Genomic DNA, 25,433 nt, shown 5'->3' with positions numbered 1-25,433 from the left:
CGTTTTTACCAGAATAATCTGCAAAGTGTACTGGATAATGAAAACACAATAATGTATTTTATCTGATCCCACCATGGTCAAGGAGCATAAAAGAAAGTCATAACACGCTTATCTGAAGACCACCTCTACTTTTCATTTGGAGTCTGCTCCTCAGTAAGCCCGGAGGTATTTTATTGATACTCAGAAAAGGAAAAACTAGACATTTCCTAGCAACGCATCTGAGTTTTATAATAAAGTTATGTTGTATACGCAGAGTATTTTTACATGTTGTATTTATTGGGCGGCTGTGGAAACCTATTTAGTAATATCTGAATATAGGAAATGGAGTAGTATCACTTTAACAGTCACAGTTTATAAGAGCCTGTTATGTCCGTTAGGTGTTTTAGTGGTTAACACAGCAGGAATAGAAGTGCCTTTTGTAATAGACTGCACTCCATGCTATATTCCGAAGCACAAGCCCCAGGCAAAACCAAATAGAAAAATCAGGGGGAATAATTCAGCGTAACCACATACTCCCTAACAGTGTTTTACCATGCTTGAGGAACTGGCTCATCTCGATATGTTCTGTCTAGACAGAAAAACTCCTAGCATTCAGCCAGCCCCAGTGTTTTCCTCGCTGGCTCAAACCTTGTGCAGCTGACACTTAACATTATTAATTAAAGGGGATGTGACAGTATAATAGGGTGGCTGTTGGAGTGCTAGACTAGAGCTGCTTGTTAACGCAGCTAGCATGCCACTGTTAAGTCCACAGGTTTCTCTAGCAACTTTACAGTCGTTTCTTGATGAGTTTTTCCAGTTTTCTTATTCTCGAGGACTCCTGCTCTGGGGTCGGAGTTTGCAAAGTCACAGAGTTGTTTTCGGCCCCGGAAGGAGGATTTGGAAGTCTTTGTCGAAACAGGTCAAGCATGCTGCTCTGCTCACTCCGCTTAAGTCCCTGGAGGAAAAAAGAAAGCGTGAAATTTAGGCAGAAAAAAAAAAAGAACAGTGGCATATACATAATTTATGAGTAGGGAATCCCTCCCTCTTCCACATGTACTGATTTTCTTCAGCCTGGAGTGCCGACCTTAACTTAATTAATATACAATGCCAATAATCTCTGTAAATTGTCTGAATTGTAAAGCACTGCGGAATATGTTGGCGCTATATAAATTAAAAAAAAAAAGAAATTAAAGATTATACATAATTTATGTCATAATTCAAAATAACAATAAGTGGTGAGTGGTAAATGTGTTCAAATGTAGCAAGGAAAGCCAAACCTGTCAATGCATCCTATGTGTCCTAGCAGCAAATAAGACAATTCGGCAAGTTACAGAGCATGTCAAAGGGTTAATCAAAGCAGAGGAATAATTTACCTTAGAGTATTAGCTATGCATTTCTTCTCCCCTGCCCCACCCCGATATATCAGCACACACCTAGCCCCACCTTCCATAAACAATAATGTAACCTATATAGTGCTATACTACACAAAAAATCATAATACCGCTAAACTACAAACATGCAGTACTACTAACTGATACACACGTGGATATTCTGCTTACACACAAGTATATAAATTACAAACATGTATATACACAACCACATATACAATATATTCATACACATTAAACACATAAGTTATACCATATATAAACCTATAGATATACACGTTACACATACTTACCTTTCCAGTGGAGCGGTCACATCCTAGCAATGGAAAGGAAGCCTGGTAAGCAGAGGAGACAGCCCCTCTGTAGACATTTGTCCCCTCCCACTTCTGCTCATCCTGACAGAGTTAGCACCTGGATCAAGTTACAACAGCCTGTAAGAATCTGTGGTTGCTGTAACTTAAAAGGGTTCCCTGAGAAATGTGCTAAAATAAATAATACACATTTAAATATGAAACATTTTTCTAAATACCTTCATTTAGCAAAAAGGTATGCTTTATCTACTGCACTCTGTCAGGATTCCAAGATGGCAGCTACCATAAATCACAGCCCTTCCTAGATTTCAGGCATCATGAATGTGCATTCTGCTGTTCAGTCCGACTCCAATCCTCAATGTCCTGTCAGGTTGACTGAACAGAGGAATACACATTAACGAAGCTTGACAGTACGCTGCTCTGACCTGACCTCTGTCTCGTGCTTCATGCAGCCCATCCTGAAATCTAGGACAGGTTGTGATTTATGCTGCCATCTTGGAATCCTGACAGAGTGCAGTAAATAAAGCATACCTTTTTGCTAAATGAAGGTATTTAGAAAAATGTTTCATATTTAAATGTGTATTTATTTTATTTTTGGTTATTTTAGCACATTTCTCAGAGAACCCTATTAAAGGAACACAAGCTAGAGAGGGAGCAGTAAAGCAGCATCTCCAGACACCCTTATCTCGTGCCACCTTTCACATCCCGACCTAACTGCCTTTGGGCAAAGTTCCTCTAGACTCCCGCAGTTAAAGGACCTTTGGTGACATCATGGTCACATGACCATGATGTCACAAAAGGTCCATAAGCAGTCGTAACTTCAGATCAGAATTGAGAATAAGAGTGGGGGCCCTGAGAAACTGCCCAGTTTGCCCCCAATTACCTCTAACGCTGGCCCTGAACACAAGCCTTTCTCCTATTCAGTTCCTGTAGACTCCCGTAGTTAAATGACCTTTGGTGACATCATGGTCACATGATCATGAAGATCCTTAAGCAGTCTTAACATTGGAATAGAAACACAGGACGCCTCTAAAAGTATGGGCCCTGGAAAATTGGCCAGCCCCCTCCAACGCCGGTCCTGACTGTAACAAGGGATTATTTTTGGAGCAGGGCTTATAATTCAAGCATACTTCAAAAATCCTGTAAAATCATGCTATGGCTTATTTTTGGGGAAATATGGTATATTTTTTGCCTAAGAAGCTCTTTGTGACCTCTCCATGTAAGGATGGCAGCTGCAGAGGAGAAAGCAGTGATATAAATGAACCAAGTGCAGAAACACAAGTTGGCAACTAAATATATTGTCAGCTCTCAATACATATAAATCACCACTAAATTTATAGTACAAATAATAAAACTGGCTGCACTAGCTGCTGACTATGTATGATCGGTGTTACTACAACACTAAAAAGAATTGCGATTCAAACAAATGCCCTTGCTTGGATTAGGCATTAATGAAATCAAACCAGTTTTTAATTAACTAAATCTTTAGAAGGGTTGAAATATTTTTGTAATTACACTTGGAACATTCCCTTGCATGAAATATTATAAAAGCAAAGCCTAGCCATATGATATGTATGTACAAAAGTAATAGAGCAGTGAAATATATCTTTATTAAGTCAGACTGTAATCCACTTACATGTATAGAAAACTATATGTCTGTACTTTGGCTGGCCTCTATGTGCTTAATGAATTCTACATTTAACTTTGAAGAAAGTGCTGACCAGCAGAACAAAGTAATCTAACAATGACTAAAAAAACCAAGACTTATCAGGAAGCAGATGTTCTCAAAACACAGTCTTCTTCTACGAAAACTGTACGCCCATCAGGCACATCTGAAAGCAGTATTTAGAAACCTCGTAATCAAATGCAATCTTAGGAAGTTATTCTGTCTGTTCTTGCAATAGAGTCTAACCTGTAAGCTGTGTCTCTAGAGGAAAATTGGCATAAAACGCTTTGAAAAGTCGCCAAATGTTTTGCGCAACTTGGATTTGGGACAAATTCTTGCAACGTTTGCCATTTTCACTCCAGTTACTACTATCTCCTCCGAAATGGGTGGAGCTGGGACAGGAAGGGGGTGCGACGCGGAGGTGGTGGGGTGTGAGTCGCCAAAGCTCGTCTAATTCCCGACTGCAGTGAGAATTCTTGCATGCTGCAGTCCACTCGTCAGATGCTTCAGGCTTGCACCTCATCCTGAATCAAGAGTGTCTAGCTCCCTCCACTACCCTTCATCATAACCGGCGAAAAAAATTGCCGGTCTTAATAAATCAGTGTCTTCATGTCTAATATATGACCATTTCCTGTGCTATGGTTTCCTGTACAGAAACATACTTCGTAACAGTGATGTGCAGCATAAATTAATGCTGACCAGCAACCGGCTTGCTGGTTGTTCAATAGCTTGTTTATATAGATCACCTTTTGGATGTGCACTGAACATTATGTAAGAGATTGTTCAGCAAGCAATGGCTGCCATTGTTCTCGCAAGAGCAGATCCTGCTACACAGGACAATACACTGTCAAGAACAAATCAAAAGATCATTTCACCCAATGATCAAATGTTTTGCTCGTTTGTCGGGTGCCTGTTTAAACTGCATGAATATCGTGAAAAGAGCGTCCATGGGAATGCTCATTTCACAATAATCGTTCAGTGCAAATGGATCTTTACTTCATATTTTCGTAGGACATGCTGTCACCTTTCTTTCAGCCCACAGCCAGTTGAGTTTGGGTCAGAAAACCCCAGCCAGTCCATACATAAACCTTTAAATTCAGATGTGTGAATCTGGTTTTAAACTCCCTCTCAGATCTGTGTGTCTCATGGTAAGACTTCAAACCCTCTTGTTTACATACAGCATACACAGGTGCATCTCACAAAATTAGAATATCATCAAAAAGTTAATTTATATCAGTTCTTCAATACAAAAAGTGAAACTCCTATATTATATAGAGTCATTACAAACAGTGATCTATTTCAAGTGTTTCTGTTAATGATGATTATGGCTTACAGCCAATGAGAACACAAAAGTCATTATCTCAGTAAATTTGAATAATTAACAAAAAACACCTGCAAAGGCTTCCTAAGCATTTAAAAGTGTCCCTTAGCCTTTTTCAGTAGGCTCTACAATCATGGGGAAGACTGCTGACTTGACAGATGTCCAGAAGGCAGTCATTGACACACTCCACAAGGTCCCAGAGTTCCAATTTTCATTTGGAAATCAAGGTCCCAGAGTCTGGAGGAAGAGTGGAGAGGCACACAATCCAAGCTGCTAGTGTGAAGTTTCCACAATCAGTGATGGTTTGGGGAGCCATGTCATCTGCTGGTGTAGGTCCACTGTGTTTTATCAAGACCAAAGTCAGAGCAGCCATCTACCAGGAAATTTTTAGAGCACTTCATGCTTCCCTATGCCGACAAGCTTTTTGGAGATGGAAATTTCATTCTCCAGCAGGACTTGGCACCTGTCCACACTGCCAAAAGTATCAATACCTGGTTTAAAAACAACAGTATCACTGTGCTTGATTGGCCAGCAAACTCACCTGACCTTAACACCATGCAGAATCTAAGGGGTATTGTCAAGAGGAAGATGAGAGACACCAAACCCAACAATTCACACGAGCTGAAGGCTGCTATCAAAGCAACCTGGGCTTCCATAACACCTCAGCAGTGCCACAGGCTGATCACCTCCATCCCACGCCACATTGATGCAGTAGTTGATGCAAAAGGAGCCCCGACCAAGTATTGAGGACATTTACTCAAGATACATTTCAGTAGGCCAACATTTCGGATTTTACAATCATTTTTCAAGCTGTTGTTATACAGTATTCTAATTTACTGAGATAATGACTTTTGTGTTTTCATTGGCTGTAAGCCATAATCCTCAACATTAACAGAAATAAACACTTGAAATAGATCACTCTGTTTGTAATGACTCTATATAATATAGGAGTTTCACTTTTTGCATTGAAGAACTGAAATAAATTAACTTTTTGATGATATTCTAATTTTGTGAGAAGCACCTGTATATCTATATTTAAAATTTCTATTATTCTATCTCAATCTTTTTTTATTCATTTGTATCTGACCTTTGTTCGCTAATTAGCCAGATAGAATTAAGGCACCTTTTATGTTTGCACATTTTCAGTCTTTATCCAGCTAACAATAAGTTATATAGTTCATATTGAGGTATAATAAACTATGCTTTAATTTTTCCAACTTCAGCATTTATAGTGCAAAATAATTAAGCTGATGATCCCTTCATTATATATTCTGACCAGTTTCTTTTTGATGATATTCTAATTTTGTGAGATGCCCCTGTATTTAGTAAATGTACATATGGTCCTGCATAGCAAAGTTTGTTTTTCCATCACTCCATACCAACATGTTAAAATTCCACTGAAATACTTTACAATTGTAGGAACCACATTCACCGATGTGAGGTCAATCTATAAAAAGAAATTAAATACCCATAATTTGAAAGACTAGCTCAGGAATAAATCTAAAACAAGTTATTTTTCCAGACATATTTTATAGATTGATATTTCCAAAAGAAATTCAAAGTCTTTAAACAATATTCCAAATGAAATGTAAGATTCCTGTAGCAATGATTCACTTGCTAGTCTTTTACTGTCCAGTAGGACAATAACAGGCATATACATATATAACAGATATACCGTAATCGTGACTTTTATAAGTTCCCATTGGATGTATGCTGTATCTCTTTCTTGGAGGCTTACTAGTATTCTAGCACTACACAATGTGGACTCTGCCATTTTGACTAAGGTGTGAAGTACAGTAAGTATGACACTTCTGCTCTGGTTTACAACAACAGAGACCACTACTCACTTAGCTAAATACTGTGATTGGGTAGCCCAGTGGTCTCCTTGGATTACATTCTGCAAGTTGCCCCAATATCCTATTTGGTTGGTTTCTGGCACCCTTTCAGCGAGGGGTATTGGTAGTTTCTCTCCTTATGTCCCCTGAGATCTGTCTCTTTCTTCAGGTCTTTACAAATAACTCCTCTTTTGCTAGGTGATCGCCATTTCACTGGATGCCTCCCTTTAGCATATTTGTGTGTCCCCTGTTATGGTGTCAAATAGAGATCAGGCGCACAATCCTTTTTGAGAGTCACTCCCTCCTAATCCTTCTGTCTTGTCTATACAATAATTTATGTTTTTTGTTTAAATAAAATTTCATAACCATATGAACTATATATCTGATATAACATGTCTATAATTTGATTGTGGTGTCCATTAATATATCTATACATTCATGTTAACCCCTTTACCCCAGAGGGTGGTTTGCACGTTAATGACCAGGCCAATTTTTACAATTCTGACCACTGTCACTTTATGAGGTAATTATTCTGAGATTGTTTTTTCGTGACATATTGTACTTCATGATAGTGGTAAAATTTCTTCAATATCACTTGCGTTTATTTGTGAAAAAAATGGAAATTTGGCAAAAATTTTGCAATTTTCAAAATTTTAATTTTTATGCCCTTAAATCAGAGCGATATGTCACACCAAAAAGTTAATAAATAACATTTCCCACATGTCTACTTTATATCAGCACAATTTTGGAACTAAAATTTTTTTTTATTAGGGAGCTATAAGGGTTGAAAGATTACCAGTGATTTCTCATTTTTACAACAAAATTTACAAAATCAATTTTTTTAGGGACCACATCACATTTGAAGTCACTTTGAGGGGTCTTTATGACAGAAAATACCCAAAAGTGACACCATTCTAAAAACTGCACCCCTCAAGGTGCTCAAAACCATATTCAAGAACTTTATTAACCCTTCAGGTGCTTCACAGGAATTTTTGGAATGTGGAAGAAAAAAATTTACATTTAACTTTTTTCACAAAAATGTTACTTTAGACCCAATTTTTTTTATTTTCGTAGTGGTAACAGGAAAAAATGGACCCCAAAATTTGTTGTGCAATTTCCCCTGAGCATGCAGATACCCCATATGTGGGGGAAAACCACTGTTTTGGCACACGGCAGGGTTCGGAAGGGAAGGAGGGCCATTTGACTTTTTGATTGTAAAATTTGCTTGAATAATTAGCGGACGCCATGTTGCGTTTGGAGAGCCCCTGATGTGCCCAAACAGTGGAAAACCCCCACAAGGGACACCATTTTGGAAACTAGACCCCTCAGGGAACTTATCTAGATGTGTGGTCAGCACCTTAAACCCCCAGGTGCTTCACAGAAGTTTAGAACATTGAGACGTAAAAATACCATTTTCACATTTTTCCCACAAAAATGTTTTTCAGCCCCCAATTTTGCATTTTCATAAGGGTAACAGAAGAAATTGCACCATGCAGTTTGTTGTGCAATTTCTCCTGAGTAAGCAGATACCCCATATGTGGGGGAAAACCACTGTTTGGACGCACGGCAGGGTTCGGAAGGGAAGGAGCGCCATTTGACTTTTTGAATGTAAAATTTACTTGAATACTTAGCGCGTGTGCACCTGATGTGCCTAAACAGTGGAAAAACCCGACAAGTGACACCATTGTGGAAACTAGACCCCTCAGGGAATTTATCTAGATGTGTGGTGAGCACCCTGAACCCCCAAGTGCTTTGCAGACGTTTATAACATGGAGCCGTGAAAATAAAAAATCAAACTTTTTCCACAAAAATAATGTTGTTTTAGCCCCAATTTTTTTATTTTCACAAGGATAAGAGGAGAAAATGGACCCCAAAAACTGTTGTGCAATTTCTCCTGAATACGCCCAATACCCCATATGTGGGGAAAATACAGTGTTTAGGCGCACGGCAGAGTTGAGAAGGGAAGGAGCATTGTGTGACTTTTTGAACGCAAAATTGACTGGATTTGAGAGCGGACGCCATGTCGCGTTTGGAGAACCTCTGATGTGCCTAAACAGTGGAAACCCCCCCCACAAGTGACCCCATTTTGGAAACTACACTCCTCAAGGATTTTATCAAGGGGCATAGTGAACATTTTGAATCCAGAGGTACGACACAGAATTTGAAAACATTAGGTCATCATATTGAATAAGTTAGTCTTGAGCGCAAGTGCTCGCTACTTGAGTTTGCATCAGGTACACGGGTATGCACCATGTATCACGGGTGCTCAAGTGACATGCTCGAGTCCCTGCTCGCATGTTTCATGGTTATTAGACACCCCAAAAAAAACATGCGGGGATCGCTCGTGCATGGCAGGCAATCCCCGCAAGTTTTTTTGGGCCACAAAGCATATGCGGCAGAGACTCGAGCATGTCACTTGAGCACCAGCGATACTCAGTGCATACCGGAGCACCCGATGCAAACTCAAGTAGCGAGCATTTGCGATCAACACTAGTCGCCATATCATCATCTTCTTTTTTACTTTTGAAAAAAATCCCAACCCCATCACAACCCTAACCCTAGAGTTTATTTTTTACATCGTTCCCCGTGCGGTATAAGTGATTAGACGACTTTATTCTTCGGGTCGGTGCGATTACAGCGATACCAGAATCATATCGGGTTTTTATGGTCGACAGCTGTCACACACTAAAAGACGCATTTTTTGCAAAATCTAGTTTTTGCATTGCCATATTTAGAGAGCTATAATTTTTCCATATTTTGGCCGACAGTCATGTGACGACTTGTTTTTTGCGGGATGATTTGACGTTTTATTGGTGCCATTTTCAGGCACTTGACATTTTTTGATCGCTTTCTATTCCGAATTTTGGGAGGCAGAATAAAACAAAAAACATCAATTCCAGATTTTTTTTGTTATGGTTTTTTTTTTTATGCTGTTCCGCGTGTGGTAAAATTGATACGGCAGCGTTATTCTTCGGGTCAGTACGTTTACAGTGGTACCACATTTATATTGTTTTTCTATGTTTTGGCGCTTTTACACAATAAAAGCTATTTTCTAGAAAAAAATATTTTTTTGCATCGCTTTATTCTGAGAGCTATAATTTTTTTATTTTTCGGCTGATGGAGCTGTATGGCGGCTTGTTTTTTTCAGGACAAGATGACGTTTTCAGCGGTACCATTTTTATTTATATTCGTCTTTTTGATCGCGTGTTATTTCATTTTTTATTTGGCGGTATGATGATAAAGCATTGTTTTTTGCTTCGCTTTTTTTTTTTTTTTTTTTTACCGTGTTCACTAAAGGGGTTAACTAGTGGGACAGTTTTATAGGTCAGGTAGTTCCGGATGCGCCGATACCAAATATGTGTACTTTTATTGTTTTTTTTTCATAATAATATTTATTGATGGGTACATTATATTTTTATTTTTGGTGGATTTTTTTTTTTCATTTTTTTTTTATATTTTTACAATTTTTTTTTATTTATTTTTTTTAATTTTTTCAACACTTTTTGGACTTTTATTCATTCTGTGTCCCACTCTGGGACTGTCACTTTTTTTTATTCTGATCGCCAGTATAGCACAGGAATGCAGCACCATCCCTGTGCTATACAGGCTGTCAGTGCTGCACAGGGAGAAGATAGTTTGGTCATGCACTGCGCATGACCAAAGAATCTTCCTGCTGTCTGTTGACCCGGATGTTGTCAGACAGCGCAGGAGGTCGGAAGAGGAGATGAGTATTCCGATCACCTCCCCTAGCCACCGCAATGCTGCTATCGACTTCGATCGCAGCATTGAGGAGGTTAATGTGCCAGGAGAGGTGAGGGGCAGCTCCCTGCACATAGTACCGGGTGTCAGCTGTCACCCGGAGGCGATCGCCCCGCACCGCTTGTGTGCAGGCGTGATTGCCATATGACCTAATAGTACTAGTAATAGTAATCGGCCCAGGTCACCAAGACGTACTATTAGGTCATACGTCAGAAAGGGGTTAAAGAGAGAATACCAACAATTGTAGTTACATTTGATCAACTTTAGTCCCATTTTTTGACTATTTGATTTTACAGTTGTGCTCGAAACGGTATTTTGGTGTTTTTAAATATATTAGGATTAAAATTTGAACTTTTTAAAGGGTTGCATGTACGCACAGCAAACCACCGCAAAACATCTTTGAATCTCCACCATATTTGGCTGTAGGTACGGTTTTCTTTTCTTTGTAGGCCTCATTCCGCTTTCCGTAAACAGTAGAATAATGTGCTTTTACAAAAATCTCTATCTTGGTCTCATCTGTCCACAAGACGTTTTCCCAGAAGGTTTTGGCTAACTCGAGTACATTTTGACAAACTGCAGTCTAGCTTGTTTAGGTTTCTGTGTCAGCAGTGGGGTCCTCCTGGGTCTCCTACCATAAGCGTTTCATTTCATTAAAATGTCGACGGATAGTCAGCGCTGACACTGATGCACCCTGAGCCCGCAGGACAGCTTGAATTTCTTTGGAACTTGATTGGGGCTGCTTATCCACCATCTGGACTATCCTGCATTGCAACCTTTCATCAATTTTTTCTGATGTCCACGTCTAGGGAGATTAGATACAGTGCCATGGGTGGTAAACGTCTCGATTATGTTGAGCACCTTGGACAAAGGAACAGCAAGATCTCTGAAGATTGACTTGTAACCTTGAGAATGTTGATATTTTTCAACCGTTTTGGTCCTAAAGTCCTCAAGATTCTGTTATTTTTCTTTTCTCCATGCTTAGTGTCGCACACACAAACACGCAATGCAAAGATTGAGTCAACTTCTCCCCGTTATATCTGGTTTCAGGTGTGATTTTCATATTTCCCACACCTGTTACTTACAACAGGTAAGTTTGAACGGGCATCATATGCATGAAACAAAGTTGTTTATCTACAATTTTGGAAAGGTGGCAACAATTTTGCCAATTTTTGGGATTTGGTCCCCGCTCCTCGTTGACTAACCCTATTATCCTTTGTTAATCCCTATAGATCATCTCTGGAACAAGTGTATTGCACTACAAAGTACACACAAAACAAAAAACAATGATATGATGTAAACAATATGCCACCATGCTCCCTCAAAAAATCGTGGGTAGATATAAGCATCAATGCAATAATATCACTAGTGTTTAATTTAAAGGGGTTGTCCAGTACTTTTAAAAATATGCCAATGTGTTTTAATGATAAATAGAAGTTTCTTTCTAATTATCTCTTTGTGCTGTTTTTGCCTGTGAGCGGCGCTGTCAGTGTCAGTAAAAAGATGAAAGATGTACGGTACTTCCCTTAGTAGATGTCCAAGCTTACGGCCAGGCGTATGCATATTTTTCCTGCACACAGCTGTGTAAGCACCACCATGCATGTTACCAACACTTTGTGCAATCGGAGTGCTGTTAGCGTTTAAGACCACCAGGTACAGAATTCGAGTCCAAGTGTATTTAGACAAGAATACCGGGTTCTTTAACTGTACCGTCTTCTTAAGAGCACCATGACTGGCAACAGCAATAACCCCACATTAATATCTGCTGGTAGAGAGAACCACATACAGGGTCAATAGAGTGATCTTACCAACTAGTTTCCCTATACACTGTGTGCAGATTTATTACGCAAGTTGTATTTTAGAGGATTATTTTTATTACTGATCAACAACTATGTTCTCAATCATCCCAAAAGACTCAAATATCCAAGCTTAATATTTTTGGAAGTTGGAGTGGGTTTTTTTTAGATTTGGCTATCTTAGGAGGATATCTGTTTGTGCAGGTAACTATTACTGTGCAGAATTATTAGGCAACTTAATAAAAACCAAATATAATCCCATCTCACTTGTTTATTTTCACCAGGTAAACCAATATCAGTGCACAAAATTTAGAAATAAACATTTCTGACATGCAAAAACAAAAAAATTAGTGATCAATATAGCCACCTTTCTTTATGATGACACTCAACAGCCTTCCATCCATAGATTCTGTCAGTTGCTTGATCTGTTTTCGATCAACATTGCATGCAGCAGCCACCACAGCCTCCCAGACACTGTTTCGAGAGGTGTACTGTTTTCCCTCCCTGTAGATCTCACATTTTATGATGGACCACAGGTTCTCTATGGGGTTCAGATCAGGTGAACAAGGGGGCCATGTCATTATTTTTTCTTCTTTTAGACCTTCACTGGCCAGTCACGCTGTGGAGTAGTTGGATGCATGTGATGGAGCATTGTCCTGCATGAAAATCAAGTTTTTCTTGAACGATACCGACTTCTTCCTGCACCACTGCTTGAAGAAGTTGTCTTCCAGAAACTGGCAGTAGGTCTGGGAGTTGAGCTTCACTCCATCCTCAACCCGAAAAGGTCCCACAATTTCATCTTTGATGATACCAGCCCATACCAGTACCCCACTTCCACCTTGCAGGCGTCTGAGTCGGAGTGGAGCTCCCTGCCCTTTACTGATCCAGCCTCTGGCCCATCAAGAGTTACTCTCATTTCAGCAGTCCATAAAACATTCTTGATGTTTTATCTTATGTTTCTTGTTCAAAGGTGGTCGTTTTTCAGCCTTCCTTACCTTAGCCATGTCCCTGAGTATCGCACACCTTGTGCTTTTTGATACTCCAGTATCTGGTGGCAAATGGCATCTTGACGCTTGATTTTCCTCAATTCATGGGCAGTTATTTTGCGCCTTTTTTGGCCAACACGCTTCTTGCAACCCTGTTGGCTATTTGCCATGAAACGCTTGATTGTTCGGTGATAACGCTTCAAAAGTTTGGAAATTTCAAGACTGCTGCATCCCTCTGCAAGACATCTCACAATTTTGGACTTTTCAGAGCCCGTCAAATCTCTCTTCTAACCAATTTTGCCAAAGGAAAGGAAGTTGCCTAATAATTAAGCACACCTTATATAGGGTGTTAATGTCATTAGTCAACACCCCTCCGCATTACAGAGATGCACATCACCAGATTTACTTAATTGATAGTTGGCTCTCAAGCCTATGCAGCTTGGAGTAGGACAACATGTATAAAAAGTATGTGATCAAAATACTCATTTGCCTAATAATTCTGCACACAGTGTAGACTCGCATTATTATTGTTACAATATTAAATCAGCCACAGAAGCTCCTTAAAGACCTGGCAATCATCAAGGCAGCCCAGGGGGACAAGTGCCCATACAGGACTTGTCGAAACAAAAGAGAAACTTTTTTTCTGTGGATTTCCCTCTTTCACCCTTTGCTGTATCTAACATATAAATGTATTAATAAGTGCTGTATTAAAAGATGAGACATTTCAACAGCAATAATTATGTGACATCGGCGCAAACCCGGGGACAGATCAAACTGAGTGGATGGCGACAAGCCGGACTGAATGAAGTGAAGAGCACCCCTATGACTAAACGAGCAGATATGATATACATAAAGTGCTTTTTACAAAAGATTATAGCACCGATTTTAATGAAAAAAGTGTGTTAGTGATGCACATTGCATCACTAACAACAATCTGGGGCAGTTTACATGATCCAACTGACATGACAGGTTCCCTTTAACAGAAAAGTTTGATAAGTATTTGAAAATGGGGCTTAAAAACAAAACAAAAAAACTCTAATATCGCACTTAAAAAGGAAAGGAGTTATTACACTTGAGGGCAAATTCTCAGACAGTGTACTGCATGCTAACTGCATAGTCAAAGTATTAGAACTGTTCCCAATGTGTAAGAGGCCGAGGCGCATCCTGAGGAACAAATACGTGTTCAGGGATCACTCAGATGGAAAGAATGATCTCTCTTGAAATCCCTTGCTATTCTTTTACACGACGTGACAAAGCTGTGCTAACAAACAGGACTACTTCTAGCCACTTCCTGTGCTCTTACCTTCATCTCCAATATCTTCTGAAAAGTCTCCGTGTTGCAATCAGCAAGGAGCTTGATGTAATTATCCACAAAAACAACAGAGTTCTCATGAGGAGCCATCACCACCTAAAGAGTCGGGAGACAGACATATATGGTTACACACACTGGCATTCCAAACACTATACTCACATCTTATTCTCTTTAACCATGACATTGGGAGATTATCTATTTTATCTATGATCTTTTTTCACACCTATAGAATATGTTGTATTCTTAACGTTCCAGTTGTAAAGCGTAATTAGTAGCTATATAATAATCAGAAGGCCATTTCAAGATACAATGGAAGCTCCAAGATCTCTCCAGGATGGCACATTGTGCTAGCCGAATACCACTTCAGAACTGATAAATTAAACGTATAGGGTCATGAATGAATTTCTATAAGGCAGTAGAACTAATATTACGATACTTTTCAATGCTCCTAAAGGGATATAGAGAAAGCACTTCTACATGGATACATTAGGCCATCTCTGGTATTTGTCCTCCCTCCTTGCCCACAACACTCTGTAAAATACATTTACTGTGTGTTGTCGGTTATTGCTGCAATTTATACCATTTTATCGCAATGGTAGTAATACAATAGGGATTTAGAACAGTTGGTTCCTGGTTTTAGAGCATAGGAATTAAATTCATTCCATTTTCTGTTAAAGTTCCCATATATAGTCAGTGTGGAATCTAGTCGGTGGTATAGATCATAAATACAGGTGCATCTCACTAAATTAAAATATCATAAAAAAGTTAATTTATTTCAGCTCTTCAATACAAAAAGTGAAACTCCCATTATATAGAGTCATTACAAACAGAGTGATCTATTTCAAGTGTTTATTTCTGTTAATGTTGATGATTATGGTTTACAGCCAATGAAAACACAAAAGTCATTATCTCAGTAAATTAAAAGAATTCACAAAAAACGCCTGCAAAGGCTTCCTAAGCGTTTAAAAAGGTCCCTTAGTCTGTTTCAATAGGCGCCATGATCATGGGGAATACTGCTGAGTTGACAAATGTCCAGAAGGCAGTCATTGACACACTCCACAAGGTCCCAGTGTTCCAATTTTCATTTCTAAATCAAGGTCCCAGAGTCTGGAGCAAGAGTGGAGAGGCCAAAATCCAAGCTGCTTGAGGTCTAGTGTGAAGTTTCCACAATCAGTGATGGTTTGGGGAGCCATGTCATCTGCTGGTGTAGGTCCACTGTGTTTTATCAAGACCAAAGTCAGCGCAGCCGTCTACCAGGAAATTTGAGAGCACTTCATGCTTCCCTCTGCCGACAAGCTTTTTGGAGATGGAAGTTTCATTCTCCAGCAGGACTTGGCACCTGTCCACACTGCCAAAAGTACCAATACCTGGTTTACAAACAACAGTATCACTGTGCTTGATTGGCCAGCAAACTCTCCTGACCTTAACCCCATAGAGAATCTATGGGGTATTGTCAAGAGGAAGATGAGAGACACCAGACCCAACAATGCAGACGAGCTGAAGGCTGCTATCAAAGCAACCTGGGCTTCCATAACACTTCAGCAGTGCCACAGGCTGATCGCCTCCATGCCACGCCGCATTGATGCAGCAATTGATGCAAAAGGAGCCCCGACCAAGTATTGAGTGCATTTACTGAGCATACATTTCAGTAGGCCAACATTTCGGATTTTAAAAACATTTTTCAAGCTGTTATAAAGTATTCTAATTTACTGAGATAATGACTTTTGTGCTTTCATTGGCTGTACGCCATAATCATCAACAATAACAGAAATAAACACTTGAAATAGATCACTCTGTTTGTAATGACTATATAATATAGGAGTTTCACTTTTTGTATTGAAGAACTGAAATAAATTAACTTTTTTTTGCTGATATTCTGATTAAGCGATATGCACCTGTAAGTACACTTAACAGAGTATATATATATATATATATATATATATATATATATATATATATATATATATATATGCTCTGCACAAGTGCGTCGGAGGTCAATGGTCTCATGATGTCAAGACATTCGTTGTGACCTTCCGCCATGACATCCTGCAGTCCGGCACAGTGTAAGAGGCTTGAAGATTGCATATCGAGCAGTGGAGAATCAGGAGATGCGATGAGTAGTAGACGGATGCCAATTAAAAATGGAGGGGCCGGAGAGGAAAGCAGTAAGGTGAAGTTATTTTTTTAACCTTTTGATGGCCTATTTTAGTTCAGAAAGTGGCGACCAGCTAATTTTGAATAGTTGATATTCAGTAAATTAAAATTTAAATTACTTTTGTCAGATTCAAGTTATTTTAGGAACCATTGTGGATTTTTCTTACAACAGAAGGCTACTAACAATTTTGTCCATATTTGTAGAATTATATTTACAAACATTCAGTATATTTAAAGAAGATATTTTGACATTGTAAACAAAGTATAAATATACATAAATGTGTCTTATAAGAGTAGCAATTCCCTCAAATCTAGCCAAGTGCTAATGTATGACACGGAGATATCTAAAATCCTATCTATCCATTAATTATCTCCAATGCATCCAATACACATTCAGAAATGTGTTTACCATGAACATGGGACTTATAATAGGAAGCTCACATACCTTGCTAATATTTCTGTTATCTATATATACAATTTCACAGTGTACACTCTTTTAGCAGATTACATGGCGGATGCGACAAAGATTCGTAGGGGGTTTGGTACTTAAAAAGTAACAGACTGGATGATCCAAATGCTTCTGACCAGCTAAACTTCTGGGCTTAAGGCCCAACCTAAAGTTGGAATGTGCAGCAGAGGAGCTGCCAAGCAGACTGCACAGCTTCCAGAAAACCCCAAGGAGCATTCCAGCTCCCCAGGGATATTTTGTGGTTTCTGGACGGACACAAAAACTATACACAGCATTATTTTTGCCATACTATAAGCTGAAACCTATTAAAAAATACCCAGCTTTGTGTGTTTAATTAAAAAGAAAAAATGACATTTACCTTCAATAGTTTACACGTGCAATAAAGGATGGATGCTTACACCTTTACTATTATTGTACGCAAAAATAAAATGAACATATACCCACTATAAGTAAACAGCAATAATGCATATAAATAATATAGGGTACTTAGTAAACACGATTTGATCTAAAAAAAAAAAAAAAAAAAAAAAAAAAAAAAGCATAAAAGGTGTACCCAGTCAGATGGTCCTAACCTCCCTTACCATGTGTCAAAAATGACCTCAATATGAATAATATGTTCATTTTGTTTCTATGTTGGGTTTTGTCTGTTTAATGGCCAGTGGGAACATGCTCCTGTACGTTGCATGCAAATTACCTCAATGTGAGTAAGGGCCGAGCAGGAGACGGGCCCAACTGTGGACATCCAGCAATGGGAAGACCTAAAGCAAAACCAAGAGAAATGGACTGGAGTATAAGTTGGTATACATGCAACGTACAGGAGCATGTTCCCACTGGCCATTAAACAGACAAAACCTAACAAAGAAACAAAATGAACATATTATTCATATTGAGGTCATTTTTGACACATTATAAAGGTTTTAATACTAGAGGTTAGGACCATCTGACTGGGTACACCTTGGCGCTGTGGGATGGCTTTTACGCTTTTTTTGATCAAGCACAGTGTTTACTAAGTACCCTATGTTATTTATATGCACTATTGCTTTTTACTTATATGCTCATTGCATTAATATCTTAGGTTTTGTCTGCTCGGTTTTATTATTGCACACACTACTTAGGATTTCCTTCATCAAACTGTAGTAGCAAGCATTCAGAAGATAGCCATTTACTTACTACAAATGACAAATACAACAGAAAGAAGAAAATTTGTTTCTGAACAATAAGTTCACACTATCGTTAGGACTTATGTTTCCCTGTTCTATTATAGGAACAGAAAACCGGAACTCCTGTAAGAAACGGATCCTTTCTATGTCGGACATAAACAGTGCCAAACCAACTCCATTAACTATATCGGAGGCTCAGATGCACGTGTGCCCCTAGCCTAAGTAAGGGAATTAACTTCTTATGAAGAAACAAGACCCCTCATTTATTATTATAGACCAACCCGCCTTTGTCACAAATCATCTATGTGTACTTCCCAAGCACAGGAAACACACATACAGGTCAACAGTCGGAGTGACATTAAATAGTCAGAAAATGCAGTAACTTAATGGGAATCTGTCTGGGACTTGTAGTTTGGGAGAAACTGACCCACTATCTGATGCATAGCTTATGGGGGAGTTGCTCTATCAATGCAGTGCATGCACTGTAAAGTCCTTGGTGTTCATGAGCTGCCGACTAACCCTACCATATGCAACTGATTGACAGCTTTCTCCCTATGCACAATAACAGGGAGGAAGCAGTCAATCAATGACAGAAGGGCAGTGCTATTCCCTAATCTTACCAAGGCAGCGGTGCATCTGAAGTGCAAGCGTCAAGCTTAAAGGGGTATTCCCATCTCCAAGATCCTATCCCAATATGTAGTAAGTGTAATAATAATATTAGCAAACAGCTACAATTAGAAATGTAGTATAGTACTTCTGATTTGCTATGTCTCTTTCCTCATGTGCAGGTATTGCAGTAGTTTAGGTATCTATGGTTACGACCACTAGCAACTAGCTAACTGTCACTATATGCATGGTCGTAACCATGGATGCCTAATCTACTGCAATTCTCTGCACATGAGGAAAGAGACTTGGCAAATCAGAAGAACTATACTACATTTCTAATTGGAGGTATTTGCGATTATTATTATTACACCTACTACATATTGGGATAGGATCTTGGAGATGGGAATTCCGTTCTAAGGCTCTCTAACTGTATGGGCAAACGTTGAGTCATTTGCAGTAGATTTCTCTGCAACAAAAATCAGAGTGTTAGCAGGAAAAACACTGTAAAATGCGCATGTTATTGATGCCTTTCCTCCTCGCGTTCTTTTCCTCTTTTATTTGAAAGGGGGAAAAATACTGCAAACATGCTGAAAGAATTGGCATGCTACAGATCTGGAAAAAACACTTTGATAGTTAAAATCTGAAAGGAAACAATGAGCAGCATGTGCATGAGATTTCAGAAATTTTATTCACTTTCCTGGTACTGAAGAATGATGCATTTTTTCTGCAGGAAAAAAAAAAGTGGGAAAAACTCATGTGAATAAGCCCTAAGGCTATGTGCCCACGTTGCGGAAATGAAGCGGAAAATTTGCGCTTCATTTCCGCATGTCCTTTCCCGGAAAAACGCATGTGGAATTTCGCAAGCGTTTCTCACGCGTTTTCGACATGCGGAATTGCCTTGCGTTTTTTATTGCATTGAAAAGGCAATTCCGCATGCGGAAACGGAAAATTAATTGACATGCTGCGGATTTTTGTGCGCATCAAAAACGGTGCGGAAAAATACGCAGCATGGGCATAGAACTTGCGGATTCTCATTGGGGACCATGGGGTGCGGATTGACAAGCGTTTTACAAGAGTTTCCGCTGCGGAAATTAAGCATCAAATACGCTTGTAAAACACTAAGTGGGCACATACCCTAAAACTACAGTACACAGACAGATTGATATCATACACAAAGCCCATTTTATCCAACCCAAAGAGGGTCCACTATCTTTACATTTTACAGTAATATGGTGCAGTCTTCCTTGCAAATATTTCAGCTTCAATTTTTTGCATGACTTGACAACAGATGATTATTTTCATTCTATAATAACTGTACATTTTATTATGCACAACTATAAATGTAGGATCAGTGACTTAAGTGCTGAATAATATGTTATTTATGTTGTGTGACATCACAATACAGTGATGATATCACTACTTCCCAAATTTACATATACAGTCTTTATGGCGTTTCAGAAAAGTACTTTCAAAGGTGATTACCAGTGTCCACAACTGAAGATGAGTAATATAAAAAGAACTTTGTGTGTAAATCATCAGACACTGTGAGACTTTATAGTAATGAGGAATGTCACAGTAGGAGACGTACCCTGACCAAAGATATGCTTACTGTTGGAGGTCTACAATGATGAATCAGAAAGCTATGATTCATCATGTTTGCTTGGTTGTTCAGCATTCAGTTCCTTTGTCCCTCACTGGTGTTAAGCGCTTACTGTGAATGCTGAAAGGGCCACCCCTCACTTTAATGCAAACATTGGTAAAATAAATAAAAAAATCTGTTTGTCATTTATGAAAATGGTTTTCCGAGAATTGGGTAGACTTTGGAAAATCCATTACCCACTGGAAAGAAAAATATTTTAAACATTTTTAACTTTTTTTTCCCCACCATCGCATGCCACTGATATTATATTCATTACAACATCACATCATATGACCATTGCAGTTATGCAATGCATAGTCTTCTGGGAAAAGAGCCGTGCCAGGATTTGTTGCTGTGGTCATACAGTAAGAAGTGACATCTCTATCATCTTGACATCCTATAGGACCAGCAGCAGTAAATACATTATTTTCGACAACTAAATACTGGGAATTTATCAAAGTCTTAAAAGGAATCCGTCAGCAGGTTTTTGCTATGTAATCTGAAAACAGAATTTAACATTGTGTCACACTTATCAAGCTCCGTCCTATTTACGTACAGTTATATGAAAAAGTTTGGGCACCCCTATTAATCTTAAGCTTAATGTTTTCTTAAAATTGGTGTTTTTGCAACAGCTATTTCAGTTTGATATATGTAATAACTGTTGGACACAGTAATGTTTCTACCTTGAAATGAGGTTTATTGTACTAACAGAAAATGTGCAATCTGCATTCAAACAAAATTTGACAGGTGCATAAGTATGGGCACCTCACCAGAAAAGGGACATTAATATTTAGTAGATCCTCCTTTTGCAAAAATAACAGCCTCTAGTCGCTTCCTGTAGCTTTTAATGAGTTCCTGGATCCTGGATGAAGGTATTTTTGACCATTCCTCTTTACAAAACAATTCCAGTTCAGTTAAGTTTGATGGTCGCCGAGCATGGACAGCCCTCTTCAAATGATCCCACAGATGTTCAATGATATTCAGCTCTGGGGACTGGGATGGCCATTCCAGAACATTGTAATTGTTCCTCTGCATGAATGCCTGAGTAGATTTGGAGCGGTGTTTTGGATCATTGTCTTGCTGAAAGATCCATCCCTTGCGTAACTTCAACTATATCACTGATTCTTGAACATTATTGTCAAGAATCTGCTGATACTGAGTGGAATCCATGCGTCCCTCAACTTTAACAAGATTCCCGGTGCCGGCATTGGCCACACAGCCCCAAAGCATGATGGAACCTCCACCAAATTTTACTGTGGGTAGCAAGTGTTTTTCTTGGAATGCTGTGTTTTTTTGACGCCATGCATAACGCCTTTTTGTATAACCAAACAACTCAATCTTGGTTTCATCAGTCCACAGGACCTTCTTCCAAAAAGAAATTGGCTTCTCCAAATGTGCTTTTGCATACCTCAGCCGACTCGGTTTGTGGCGTGCTTGCAGAGACGGCTTCTTTCGCATCACTCTCCCATACAGCTTCTCCTTGTGCAAAGTGCGTTGTATAGTTGACCGATGCACAGTGACACCATCTGCAGCAAGTTGTTGCTGCAGCTCTCTGGAGGTGGTCTGAGGATTGTCCTTGACTGATCTCACCATTCTTCTTCTCAGCCTTTCTGATGTTTTTCTTGGCCTGCCACTTCTGGCCTTAACAAGAACTGTCCCTGTGTTCTTCCATTTCCTTACTATGTTCCTCACCGTGGAAACTGACAGGTTAAATCTCTGAGACAGCTTTTTGTATCCTTCCCCTGAACAACTATGTTGAATAATCTTTGTTTTCAGATCATTTGACAGTTGTTTTGAGGAGCCCATGATGCCACTCTTCAGAGGAGATTCAAACAGGAGAACAACTTGCAAGTGGCCACTTTAAGTAGCTTTTCTCATGATTGCATACACCTGGCTATGAAGTTCAAAGCTCAATGAGGTAACAAAACCAAAAAAAGTGCTTTAGTAAGTCAGTAAAAAGTAGGTAGGAGTATTTAAAACAAGAAAATGATAAGGGTGCCCATACTTCTGCACCTGTCAAATTTTGTTTGAATGCAGATTGCACATTTTCTGTTAGTACAATAAACCTCATTTCAAGGCAGAAAATTTACTGTGTCCAACAGTTATTACATATATCAAACTGAAATAGCTGTTGCGAAAACACCAATTTTAAGAAAACATTAAGCTTAAGATTAATAGGGGTGCCCAAACTTTTTCATATAACTGTATAATGAAGGTTTTATCACTATGACATTATCAATGCTGTGACCAGGTGGCGCATGCCAAGTTGTCCAACTCCTCCCTCTCCTGTGATAAGCAGCTCACTGTCTATAGAGTATTTCCATAGGAAGCCTGGTGTGGGAGGGGTTAGCTTTCTCAGCTCTGCTTCATGCTGCATCTAAGAACTCTTTTTTTTTTAATCAGATCATTTTTATTAAGAAAACTACACAATAATGTTTTTACAAAGAAAGATCAATAGAACAAAGATATTCAACGTTAGATGATATCATTACACAGTAGTGTTCAAAATAATAGCAGTGTGTTCAAAAACATGAGTTAAGCACCAAATCTTTATACTAGTTTTTATTTCCATGCATTGGGAACATTGCACACTGTGTTCTAATTCAAAACATGAAGAGAAATGTATATAATTTTCAACTACCGTATATACTCGTGTATAAGCTGAGTTTTTCAGCACATTTTTTGTGCTGAAAAAGCCCCCCTCAGCTTATACTTGGGTATATACTCGAGTATACGAGTATATAGAAATTCTGTTGGTGGACAGTGGGGAGGGGGGGGGGTTTAGGAGGTTGCGACGGCAGAGGAGCAGGGCACACGGAGTAGCTGGCTACTGCAGCTACCATCTGTGCCCGCTGCTAAAGGGAAATTAATATTCCCTCTTCTCCACTCCCATGGGCGTGGAGAAGAGTGAATATTCATTATCTTTAGTAGCGGGCACAGAGGAGCGCTGACAGTGCCCGCTACTAAAGAGAATGCATATTCGCTCCTCTCCTCTCCACGCACATAGTCCCGGCGTGGAGAGGAGTGAATATGCCGGCAACTCATATTAGCGTCAGAGCACATGGCAGTGACACCATGGGTGCTCAGATGCTGACATGAGCTGCTGCAGCAGTACAGGACGCTGCGCTGGAGCAGAGGCGAGGAAGGAAGGTGAATATAAGTGTTTATTTTTTGTGTGTGCAGTGATGGGGCCATACATAACAGGATTGGGGAATGAGGGAGCCATACATACCAGGATTGGGGGATGAGGAGGCCATGCATACCAGGATTGGGGGATGAGGAGGCCATGCATACCCAAATTAGGGGATGAGGAGGCCATGCATACCAGGATTGGGGATGAGGTGCCCATACATACCAGGTTTGGGGATAAGGGATGCCATGCATACCAGGATTGGGGATAAGGGATGCCATGCATACCAGGATTGGGGATAAAAGGGCAATACATACCAGTATTGGAGATGAGGGGGGTCATACAGACCAGGATTGGAGAGGAGGGTGCCATACATACCAGGATTGGAGATGAGAGGGCCATACATACCAGGATTGGGATGACGGGGGCCATATATACCAGGATTGGGGATGAGGGGGCCATACATACCAGGATTGGGGATGAGGGGGCCATACATACCAGGATTGGGGATGAGGGGGCCATACATACCAGGATTGGGGATGTGGGGGCCATACATACCAGGATTGGGGATGAAGGGGCCATACATACCAGGATTGGGGATGAGGGGGCCATACAGGGCCGGCGTCAGCACCCGGGCAAGTGCCGGGGCCCTGAGCATGCGGAGGGGCCCACTCACTGTCGGGAACCCCTGCGCGCTATGGGACCCGTGAGCGGTGCGGTGACATGACATCTTTCCACCGTGCTCTCTCCTGAGCCGTCACAGCGCAGAGCGGGAAGACGCAGGCAACGCTGAGGAGTCCGGAGCAGCGTCAGCAGGTGAGAAATGAGGTGAGTATTTGTTTTTTAATATATGGAGGCGTGGGGCATTATAAGGGGGGGGTGACATCCTGCATGGGGCATTATAAGGGGGGGTGACATCCTGCATGGGGCATTATGAGAGGGGGTGACATCCTGCATGGGGCATTATATGGGTGGGAGAGGTGACATCCTACATGGGGCATTATATGGGGGGGGAGAGGTGACATCCTGCACGGGGCATTATATAGTGGGGGGTGACATCCTGCATGGGGCATTATATTGGGGGGAGAGGTGACATCCTGCATGGGGCATTAAAAGAGGGGGCGACATCCTGCATGGGGCATTATAAGGGGGGGTGACCTCCAGCATGGGGCATTATAAGGGGGGGGTGACATCCTGCATGGGGCATTATAAGGGGGTTGACATCCTGCATGGGGCATTATGTGGGGGGGAACAGCCTGCATGGGGCATTATAAGGGGGGGTGACATCCTGCATGGGGCATTATAAGGGGGGGTGACCTCCTGCATGGGGCATTATAAGGGGGGTGACCTCCTGCATGGGGCATTATAAGGGGGGGTGTGACATCCTGCATGGGGCATTATAAGGGGGTGACATCCTGCATGGGGCATTATAAGGGAGGGGAGAGGTGACATCCTGCATGGGGCATTATGTGGGGGGGAACAGCCTGCATGGGGCATTATGTGGGGGAACAGACTGCACGGGGCATTATTTTGGGGCCAGTATTCTGTATGGAGCATTATAAGGGGGCCAGTATCATGTGCAGAGCGTAATATGGGGGCCAGTATCCTGCATGGAGAATTATTTGGGGGCCAGTATTCCGTATGGAGCATTATAAAGGGGGCCAGTATTTTGTACAGAGCGTAATATGGGGGTCAGTATCCTGCATGAAGCATTATTTGGGGACCAGTATTCTGTATGGAGCATTATAAGGGGGCTAGTATCCTGTACAGAGCATAATATGGGGGCCAGTATCCTGCATGGGGCATTATTTTGGGGCCAGTATTGTGTATGGAGCATTATAAGGGGGCTAGTATCCTGTACAGAGCGTAATATGGGGGCCAGTATTCTGCATGGAGAATTATTTAGGGGTCAGTATTCTGTTTGG

The 25,433-nt window shown here is 40.3% G+C and overlaps 1 protein-coding gene across 1 annotated transcript in view; it reads right to left on the bottom strand.

The window, feature by feature from the left end:
* Positions 1 to 377: 377 nt before the first annotated feature.
* The window catches only part of VPS53 (VPS53 subunit of GARP complex), a 267,635-nt gene continuing 242,579 nt past the window's right edge, over positions 378 to 25,433 (bottom strand). The window contains exons 21-22 of the mRNA XM_073665297.1: positions 14,342 to 14,446; positions 378 to 934 (exon numbers count right to left, since the gene is read on the bottom strand). Of these exons, the coding sequence (XP_073521398.1) occupies positions 767 to 934; positions 14,342 to 14,446 (273 nt within the window). The 3' untranslated portion in view covers positions 378 to 766. The remainder of the gene's footprint in view (positions 935 to 14,341; positions 14,447 to 25,433) is intronic.

The sequence above is a fragment of the Phyllobates terribilis genome, unplaced genomic scaffold, assembly GCF_046119375.1.
Source record: "Phyllobates terribilis strain yellow unplaced genomic scaffold, ASM4611937v1 Scaffold_2__4_contigs__length_985480577, whole genome shotgun sequence".
Taxonomy (NCBI): Eukaryota; Metazoa; Chordata; class Amphibia; order Anura; family Dendrobatidae; genus Phyllobates; species Phyllobates terribilis.
The sequence above is the reverse complement of the archived record's forward strand: the minus strand, read 5'-3'. Positions and strand labels throughout refer to the sequence as shown.